Below are 10,987 nucleotides of genomic sequence, written 5' to 3' on the forward strand. Positions count from 1 at the left end.
GCAGGAAATAGTCAAACTCAGGGCTTAAATCAATAAATTAGAATAAAAACAATACAATCAATGAAACCAAGAGATGATTCTTTGAGAAAAATCAACAAGATAGACAGACCCTTAACCAAACTAACAAAAAGGTGTGTGTGTGTGTTAGAAAGAGAGAGAGAGAGAGAGAGAGAGAGAGAGAGAGAGAGAGAGAATATCCAAATTAACAAAATCAGAAACGAAAAGGGAACACCAAGGAAATCCAAGAGAATCATTAGTTCTTACTTAAAAAAACCTGTTCTCCACAAAATTGGAAAATCTGAATGAAATGAATGAAATTCTTGATAAAGACAACTTATCAAAGTTAAATAAAGATCAGGGAAACAATAGTCATTAAACATCCCACCCCCAAAGCCCAGGACAAGATGGTTTTAGTGCAGGATTTTACCAGATTTTCAAATAGCTAATACCAACATTCATTCCTCAAACTATTTCACAAAATAGAAACAGAAGGAACATGACCAAACTTATTCTGTGAGCCCACAGTCACTCTGATACCTAAAACACACAAAGACGCAACAAAGAAAGAGAATTTCAGACCAATTTTCCTTATAAACACTAATGCAAAAATAATAAAATAATTAAAAACCAAATCCAAGAACACCTTGAAAACATCATCTATTGTGATCAAGTAGTCTTTATCCCAGGGATGCAGGGATGAATGGTTCAATATACAAAAATTTGTCCATGTATTCCACTATATAAACAAACTGAAAAAAATCCACATGATCATCTCATTAGATGCTGAAAAATCCTTTGATAGAATTCAACACTCTTTCATGATAAAGGTCCCAGACAGATCAGGGATACAAGTACATATGTAAACACAATAAAGACAACATACAATATGCCTATAGACAACATCAAATTAAATGGAAAGAAACTTAAAGGAATTACACTCAAATTAGGGACAAGACAAGGCTGACCTCTCTTTCTGTATCTATTCAATATAGTTCTTGAAGTTTTTGCTAGAATAATAAGACAACTAAAGAAGATCAAAGTGATACAAATTGGAAAGGAAGGAGTCAAAGTATTGCTATTTGCAGACTACATAATAGTATACATAATTGGCCCCAAAAATTCTACCAGAGAACTCTTACAGCTGATAAACACCTTCAGGAAAGTTGCTGGATACAAAATTAACTAAAAACAGAACAGAACAGAACAGAACAGAACAGAACAGAACAAAACAGAACAAAACAAAACAAAAACCAGTAACTCTCCTTTATACAATAGATACATGGGCTGAGAAAGAAATCAGGAAAAAAAAAAGGAAAAAAAAAAAGAAAAAAAAAGAGAAAGAAATCAGGAAACAGCATCTTTCACAATAGCCACAAATAATATAAAATATTTTGGTGTCTCTTTAACTAAGCAAGTGAAAGACTTGTATGACAAGAACTTCACATCTCAGAAGAAAGAAATTGAAGAAGATATCAGAAGACGGGAAGATCTCCCATGTTCAGTGATCAGTAAGATTAATAAAGTGGTCATCTTACCAAAAATAATCTGCAGATTCAGTGCAATTCCCATCAAAATTCCAACACAATTCTTTATAGACCTTGAAAGAACTATACTCAATTTTATATGGAAAAACAACAACAAAAAAACCTCAGGATAGCTAAAACAATCTTGTGTAATAAAAGAACTTCTGGAGGCATCACCATCCCTGATTTAAGCTGTACTAATAGTAATAAAAACTGCATGGTATTGGCATTAAAAAATGGGAATGCTGATCTAGAATGGAATTGAATTGAATGCCCAGAAGTGAACCCATACCTGTATGGATTTACTTGAGTTTTAATAAAGAAGCCAAAAGTATACAGTGGAAAAAAAAAGAAAGCATCTTTAACTGGTCTAACTGGATGTCTGTAGGAACTACAATGCAAATAGATCCAGATCTATCACCCTGTACAAAACTCAAGCCCAAGTGGATCAAAGGTGTCAACAAATAACCAGCTACATTAAATCTAATAGCAAAGAAAGTGGGGAATAGCTTTGATATAACAATAGCATTGTCACAAGAGACAACTTCCTGAACAGAACACCAACAGCTCAGGCACTAAGATCAACAATTGATAAATGAGACTTTATGAATTGAAAAGCTTCTGTAAGGCAAAGGATCCCCTCCATAGGACAAAATGGCAGCCTACAGATTGGGAAAAGATTTTCATCAACCTTACATTTGACAGAATGCTGATATCCAGAATATATAAAGAAACTCCAGAAATTAGACATCAACAAATCAAATAATCCAATTAAAAAATCAGGTATAGAGCTAAACAGAGAATTCTCAACAGAGGACTCCATAGTGGCTGGGAATCACTTGAAGAAATGTTAAATATCTTCAGTCATCAGGGAAATGCAAACCAAAATGACTCTTAAATTCCATCTTACACCCACCAGAATGGCTAAGACCAAAAACTCAAGAGACAGCTCATGTAGTTGAGGATATGAAACAGGGGGCCACTCCTACATTGTTGGTGGGAGTGGAAACTTGTATAACCACTTTGGAAACCAATTTGTCAATTTCTCAGAAAATTGGAGATAGTTCTTCCTCAAGAAGCAGTTATACCACTCCAGTTCATGTACCCAAAAGCTGCTCTACCATATCAAAAGGACACTTGTGGTATGGATTTTGTTCATAGCAGCTTTATTTGTAATAGCTAGAAACTGGAAATAACCTAGATGCCCTTCAGTGGAAGAATGGATAAAGAAAATGTAGTACATTCACACAACAGAATACTACTCAGACATTAAAAACAAAGACATCATGAAATTTGTGGGGAAATGAATGGAACTAGAAAGATCATCCTGAGTGAGGTAACCTAAACCTAGAAAGATGCACATGGTCTTTAGTCATTTATAAGTGGATATTTGGCTCCTGTCAGCATACACTTTCTGGCATCCACAGCAGTGTCTGCGTTGGGTGACTGCATGTCGACTGTATCTCCATATGGGGTGGTCTTGCCTTGCTTGTTCTTTGACTATTTGTGTTTGTTGTCTTGCTTATTCCTTGACTATTTGCATCCATTGTATTGCTAGTTCCTCAACCTAGAACTGACCTTAATACTTGCATGTAATTAAAATGGTATAAAAGCAGATTGGGAAAAAAAGTGGATATTAGCCATAAAGTACATGATAACCATGCTATATAATCCACGGACTCAAAGAAGCTAAGTAACAAGGAGTGCTGATGGTAGGATGCTTGAATCTCACCGAGAAAGGGAAATAAAACAGACATCGTGGTGCGATGGATGGATGGAACTGGGTGGGAGAGAGGGTGGGAAGGGAAACAGGAGGGATCAAGTGAGGGGAGGATGGAGGGAGTGAGAACTGGGGGAGAGAACTGAAATTGATGGAGGCCAGCTCTGACAAACTAGAAACCTAGGACAATGGAAACTCCCAGGAGTCTATGAGGGTGACCCTAGCTAAGACTCCTAGCAATAGGGGATATGAAAATTGAAATGGCCTCCTCATGTAACCAGGCAAGGCTTTTAATGGAGGAATGGGGAGACCAACACAGCCACAAAACCTTCAATCCACGTATTTTTTCAGCCTACAAGATGTGCAGGGATAAAGAGAAAACAAAAATTGAGGGGCTGAGCAACTAATGGCTGGCCCACTTTGAGACCTATGTCATGAAAGAGAGCCCTCCCCTGACAATATTAATGATATTCTGCTATACTTGCAGACAGGCACCTAGCATAACTGTCATCTGAGAGGATTCACCTGATGACTGATTGGAACAGAGACTCACAGCTAAACATCAGGAAGAGCTTGAGGAGTCTTGTGGAAGAGGGGGAGGATTGAAGGAGCCAGAGAGGTCAAGGACACAAGAAAACCTATTGAGTCAACTAACCTGGGTCAAGACTGGACCACCAACCAAAGGGCATGCATATGACAGACCTCGGCCCCCTAAACATATGTAACATATGCAGCTTGGTCTTTACTTGGGATTCCTAACAGCAGGAGCAGGGGCTGCCTCAGTTACCCACCTTTGAATCCCTTTCCCCTAACTGGGCTGTCTTATCTAGCTTCAATAGGAGAAGATGCACCTAATCCTACTACAACTTGCTATGCCAAGTAGTGCTAATATCCATGGGATACCTCCCTTCTCTGAGGAGATAGGTAGGAGGGATGGAAGGAGGGGAGGTGAGAGGTAGGGGAAGCTGCAATTAGGATATATAGTAAATAAAAATTATTAATAAAGATCATATTCTTGGATCATTTGACATAGATCCTCTGTTTTATTTTCAAGTCCTTATATTCAGTCTTCCACTTCATTCTACTTATAAAGCCTTTTCCTGAATTCTCAGCTGGGATATTGAGCTTTTCAATCTATTTTCACTTCATCTCGTGTTATCTACAATGGTTCTGTCTCCTTATCAAATTTGGTTTTTAAATCCCGAATTATCTTTGTTATTTCATTCAGCTGTGCATTTTTATTTGCTTGGATATTAGTATAATTTTTTATCTAGTAATCTGACAATCTGGGTAAAAAGCCACTTTAGTTGTCCTTATAGTATACATGTATTTAAATACCACTGGTTTGACTGTAAATAGTTTTTGATTATTTGATGTATAATAGTTGCTGATGCCTCTGTGTATTTTTTGGGGTGTTTTGAGTAATAATCTATATCTAAATTTTTGCACAAGCAGATTGTTTTGTTGCTTTTCACCTAAACTTTGTCCGTGATGGGCATATAGTTTGACATTTTAGTTATACATTTATTCTATAAATTCTTGTTACATGAGCACAACATTTTATTTGTGTTTTATTTTGACCATCCATTTTATTATGGATGAGATACTTAATGTATATATAATAAGTCAAGGATTTAGTTGTGGGTAGTTATAGATAGACTAATAAAAATATTGCTACTTTTTTCTTATAAACATAATATTTTATTTTAATAATTCATATTCTGAATTAAAATTTTATTTGGCATATACTTTTTATTAGTAGTATATATTCATTGTACCCAATAGTGTGTTTTCATGGCTAGAGAAGGCTTGGGCCACCAATATCTTATGAAATCTTGAATCATCCATTTCGGCATTCTAAGGCAATTTTTTTGATTGAATCATTGAAGGCCTGTTTGACTTGCTTGTTCCTCAAGGTGTAAATGAATGGGTTCAACATGGGAGCAATGGAGGTAGTTAGTACAATTACCCCCTTGTTGATGGCCACTGAGTCTTTTGCTGATGGTTTGACGTAGATGAAGATGCAGCTGCCATAAGTGATGGAAACCACAATCATGTGGGAAGAACAGGTAGAAAAGGCCTTTTTCCTTTGCTGGGCAGAAGGGAATCTTAGAATGGTCTTGATTATGTACACATAGGAAAGAACCACACAAAAAAGGGTTGTGATGAAGGTCAGCACGGCACAGCCTATAACCATCTGCTCAATGACCCATGTGTCTGAGCAGGAAATCTTCAGGAAGGGAGACACATCACAGAGAAAGCTATCAATGACGTTAGAATCACAGAATTGCAGATTTTGGCTCAGGCTAAAGGGTGGCAGTATAATGATTACCCCAGCCATCCAACAGCAAAGAAGGAGTCTTCTGCAGGCAGTGCTCATGATGGTGGTGTAATGCAGCGGTTTGCAGATGGCCACATAGCGGTCATAGGACATGGTGGCCAGGAGAAAAAATTCAGTTACTCCAAAAAGGTCGGTGAAAAACGCTTGACTGGCACAGGCACCATAGGTAATGGTCTTGTCACCGGTTGCTAGGTTATACAAGTATCTAGGAATACAAGCTGATGTGAACAAGATTTCTAAGAAGGAAAAGTTTTGCAAGAAAAAGTACATTGGGGTTTTCAGGTGAGGATCTACTAATGTAAGTAAGATAATTGCCAAGTTGCCGGTTATATTCAACAAGTAGGTAAAAAGCAGAAAAATCAAAAGCAGGCTTTGAATTTGTGGATCCTCTGTTAGTCCCAGGAGAATGAATGTTGTTACTGTATGGTTCCCCATAGCTGACTCCTGATCTTTATCTGGCTTCTTGAAAAAAAAATAGGTACTCTATCAGAATATATGAGACTACAGTCCTTCATTTTTAGCCATGAGAAGTAAACCCAAACAACTGGTTCATATGAAATGTCTTCTTTTTCATGGTAATTAATATTGCTTCTATTCTCCTGAGCTGACAAGTTTCCATATTTTGTAATTTTTGAAGTGATATTTTTTTTACAGATCAATTTGATAGTTGCAACATAATAATTTAAGATTCCCTACCTCTCTGTCCCATTATTCAAGTGTATTTTAAAAATTTTGTCTAATTTTGAATGGGTTTTTATTGATGATACCATCAGCACTAAGATTTAATTTACCTTTGTGCATTTTTTCCGTTTTGAGATTGAAATTAACATTCAGTAGAAGCTTCCTCTCTTGCTAGGATCTTTGTCCCTAACAAAACACAGCTCTATAACAAGTAATTTGGACTGTCTATAGAGGTTCTCCAATATCTGCCACCAGTTATAATTTCAAGCCCACCCTGTATAAATCCTATATGCTTATTTTGTGTATACTTGGTGTGGTTCGTGGTAGCTATATGCAACAAGTCTAATGATTTTAAGTGAAATTTAACTTGTGACTTTTGTTTGTAGTATTGGGAATCGGCCCAGAGCTCTGTGCATGCTAGGCAAGCATTTTATACCTGGGTTACATCTTAGTTCTTTAAAATAGAATCTATATGAAGTAATCCTTCAATGAATATTTAGCAGTGATCACTCTTTAAATTCAGATTATATACAACTATAATCGACACACATACATTTCATAGACTGTTCTCTTCTTCTCATGTGTTCCCTATAATAAAGCTAGGCATTGAACTCACATGTAATGCCAGGTGTTAAGTAAGTAATCAATTTATGGAAAGCATATGTTGGAAGCACTATATCCACCACTTCTTTTTGCTACATCTTTATTTAAGTGTCATTGGATCCAACCCAAGGGTAACAATATCTCCTTGGTTTTTTAGCCTAAGCTTTGTTTATTTCTGGAAATCATGTTGACTCATGAGCCAACATATGGTTGATATTTATTTCATTGTTTTCCTGTATCTTATCATTTCATTTTCAGAAGTGTAATGCTAGGAACAATCTCTTTGGTAAGAAAATTAATGTTTATAACTCTCTGATCCATATAACCAATGTGACTTTTGAAATCTATAATTAAGAACCAGAAGATCTTTTATAACACAGGTTCAAAAGTTAATGGGTTTGGAGATATAGATCAGTTGGTAAAGTACTTTCAAGCACTAGTGTCTGTGTTCAATCCTAAGAATCCATGTTAAAAAAAATTCTTATCTGGGTTGTGGTAGCACAGGTCTTTAATTCCAGTATTCAGGTGGGAGGATCTCTGAGTTCAAGGTCAGTCTGGTCTTCAGAATGAGTTCCAGGAAGGTCAGGACTACACAGAGAAACCCTGTCTCAAAAGACCAACTACCACCACCACCACCACCACCACTAAAAAACCAAATGACAAAAAACTGCAACAAGAACAAGAACAAGAACAACAACAACAACAATAATCTAGGTGTGGTGGTACGTGCTGTGAGGTAGAGGTAGACAGATCACTGGGACTTGCCTGGCCAGGTTGGCAAGTTCTAGAGAAGGTACTCTATCTCATAAAAGGGATAGATGGCAGAAGTGACACCTGAGATTGTCATCTGGCCTACACACACACACACACACACACACACACACACACACACACACACACAGCACACATATAAGCAATGGCTTTTCTGTATATTAAGAGATGTTTAAACCTGAGATTCATCAGTTAAATAGTCTCCTCAGAGGAGGAGCATGCTTCAGTGTTTTCTCTTACAGGCGCTAGAACAAAATTTTAAAGTTTAGTCAGCTACTTTGTTTTTATGTATTTTAAAGCCACTGGAAAGAATAACACTTGCCATTTATTTGATCATATTAATTTGTTTTGAAGTTGAAAAATTTGGGTTGTTATAGAAAAATAATGTAAAATAAAATAACAAAGTACTTTATATCTGGTCTACATTTTCTTTCTGAAAAATATAACTAGATAATATGAATAATGTAGAAATATAAGTATCATACACAGAACTTTTACAGTTGAGCATGTAGCTTGTCATTCATATGCTATTTACTTTAAAATATCTCATGAATACATTTGATGTCTGTTTGTCACCTGTCCGGGTGATCATAATTCCCCAAACAAATGACCCTTTGCTTTCTGTGACCATTTATCATTCTTCAATCATTCATTCAAAAATTCATGTTTAAGGACCTTTATGCTCATTCCCTCAGCAATCAATTATATTATAATGTGAAATATTTTTAATCCTGATCCAGTCTGTGTAAGATCTGAGATTTGCTTATATAAATGAGTAGAAAGAACATTCACTAAAGGCCTCAAGTAGATTGTAATGTGAACAGTTTTCTTTAATTTTTTTTTACCACCTGGGCTTAGTGATGCATGCTTTTAATCCCAATACCTGGGATACAGAGACTGGTAAATCTCTGAGTTTGAGGCCAACTTGGTTTATACAGTGAGTTCTAGAACAGCCAAGGCTACATAGAAAGATCCTGTCTCAAAACAAAATAGAACCATATAAAACAAAAAGCAAAACACTCAAACCCAAACCAACCAACAAACCAGACAAAAACAAAAACAAAAACAAAAGAACTTTCAAGTTTCCTTCCTTTAGAATTGGGAGCAAGGTTAGCTACCCCAGGTATCCTGTATCCAATGAAACCACAAATCTATAGTGGTCATCACAGAGGAAGGGAGATCCAGGGATTCTGGTGTTAAATGACATTCCCAAAGGTTTCAGGGAAAAAGTAGACAAAGTCTGGAGGTTCTGGAAGATTCTGGAGGTTCTCTGCAGCTCACCTGCCTCCTGCCAAGTCCTCACTCTTGTTTTTCAGCATTTAGCTCAGTCTGTAAACTCCTAGCTCTGGCCCCTTGGAATAGAACCCCTTGTTCTGAAACACCTAGCTTTGCTTCCAATCCTGAAGATTCCCCTCTTCTATGAAATAAGAGACAAAGTTTGAAAAAAGTATTATTGGAACTGAGACATGCTATTTTCTCTCTATATATTGGAAGATTAAAAAAAAAAGTATTAACTGTAGTGGCCATTCAGTATATCACCTTTTAGGTAACCAGTCATATCTAGAGATGATTTTCAAGTGACCCTGTTTTCACAGTGGGAGTGGGCTCACACCAGATTATCGAGGAAACATTCTAGAGAACACTCATCGTACACTATGCAGATAGTATTTACTGAATTTCTATAAAACTGACAACTCCCATTTAAGCTTCTTTTGCAATACTTCATACATACATGAAATATATTGATATGCATATATTAAGTATGTTTCTCTGAAACAGTTTTTCCCTAGTCTTTCATAAAGAAAAGTAAGTACAACTAGGAAGTTGTACTTACTATTTGGAGAGCCAATCACAGCTTCCACTGGATACTAGCAACAGATTCCTTCCATGGGACGTGGGGCAGATCTTCCCAGTGAAGGCTTGGGTTTGAATTTCCGGCTTGTTCTCATGAACCTATACTCACCTTAGGACGATTTGATAATTATGTTGCTGAGATTCTCACCCCTAACTTGGTGTATCAGAAAAGCTTTATGGATTTAACCTACTTTAAAATTTTCCAAGTTTGAACATAATATTGGGTTCTTTCTCTCTTTTCTCTTTTTTTGGACATTAAGAGCTTTCTCTGGTTTTGAAAAAGAAAATATTTTAGTCCTCATCTCTTGGTGAGAAGGTTTAGATGTTAATAGAGTAATTATTTGTTTTATTTGCCAAAGCTGAGGTGAAATAGCCACAAGAGACCTTGGAGACCCAATTTTAAGATTCCCTAATGAATTTCCTGTGTAATGAACTTGGCGGAAATCCCAAAAAGGAAAAAAAGTAACACTGAGGACAGTGTCCTCAGAGAAAGGGAGATGCAACAGTTGCAAGGAGTGCAGGCTGACATAGCATGAAGACCAAAGGACACATTGACTTCCTACATTTGCAACAGTTGCAAAGAGTGTAGGCTGACAATAGCATGAAGACCAAAGAACACATTGACTTCCTATGTTTGTTTCCCACTCCTGAAATGGACACAAGATCATAAGATTACTTTACTTTCATTTTAAAATTATAACTGAATGATGAAGACCAGCTCTGGCAGAGGACAGGACATGAGAAGGATGGATGTCGCAGCCAATGTGGAGATAAATTACACTGGACAGTAGCTTGAATTTTCTCTGAGCCTCTGAAGATATTTTGTCTGTGTCTGCACTGGGGAGACAGATCACAGAGGAGGAAACACTGCTTTATCAGGGCCACAGGGCCTATTTATATTTCTTACAGCAGTAATTAAATAATTTCATATTTGTACTTCAAAGAATTTCTAATACATAGTTATATGAGGAGAATAAAACAAAACTTTTAAATTAATGATTATAGTCTAAGTGCCAATAATCATACTTCTTGTGCCAAAGTTTAGCTAAGTGGGGGAGAGGACTTGATCTCCCTATCAAAGCTTTGCTGTTTCAGGTACTTGACAGTTTAAAGTTTGAAAAAGTTAATCTTTTACAGGTGATTATAACAAGCCAAGCAAAACATTTTTCTTTTTTTTTAAAAAAAATTAATGATTTTATTCTTTTATATTTCAAATGATATCCCCCTTCTCGGTATCCCCTCCACAAACCCCCCATCCCATCCTCCCTCCCCTTTGCCTCTATGAAGGTACTCCTTCATCCACTCCCCCACTCCCACCTCACTGTTCTAGCATCGCCATACACTGGGGGATCAAGCCTCTACAGGACCAATGGCCTCTGCTCCCACTGATGCCAGATAAGGCCATCCTCTGCTACATATGTAGTTGGAGCTATGGATCCCTCCATGTATACTCTTTGGTTGGTGGTTTAGTCCCTGGGAGCTCTGGGGGGGGGG

The 10,987-nt window shown here is 36.9% G+C and overlaps 1 protein-coding gene across 1 annotated transcript; it reads right to left on the reverse strand.

Moving 5' to 3' along the window:
- Positions 1–5,083: 5,083 nt before the first annotated feature.
- Positions 5,084–6,019, reverse strand: LOC114638270 (olfactory receptor 6C2-like). Its single transcript, XM_028786687.1, has one exon. It carries the CDS (start codon positions 6,017–6,019, stop codon positions 5,084–5,086), a length of 936 nt encoding a protein of 311 aa, XP_028642520.1.
- Between the last annotated feature and the right edge of the window lie 4,968 nt (positions 6,020–10,987).

This window comes from Grammomys surdaster, unplaced genomic scaffold (genome assembly GCF_004785775.1).
Source record: "Grammomys surdaster isolate TR1022 unplaced genomic scaffold, NIH_TR_1.0 125562, whole genome shotgun sequence".
In the NCBI taxonomy this organism is placed as follows: domain Eukaryota; kingdom Metazoa; phylum Chordata; class Mammalia; order Rodentia; family Muridae; genus Grammomys; species Grammomys surdaster.

Bases quoted from the DNA above. Each gene is read 5' to 3' on its own strand.
- LOC114638270 (XM_028786687.1), bottom strand. From the start codon at position 6,019: ATGGGGAACCATACAGTAACAACATTCATTCTCCTGGGACTAACAGAG.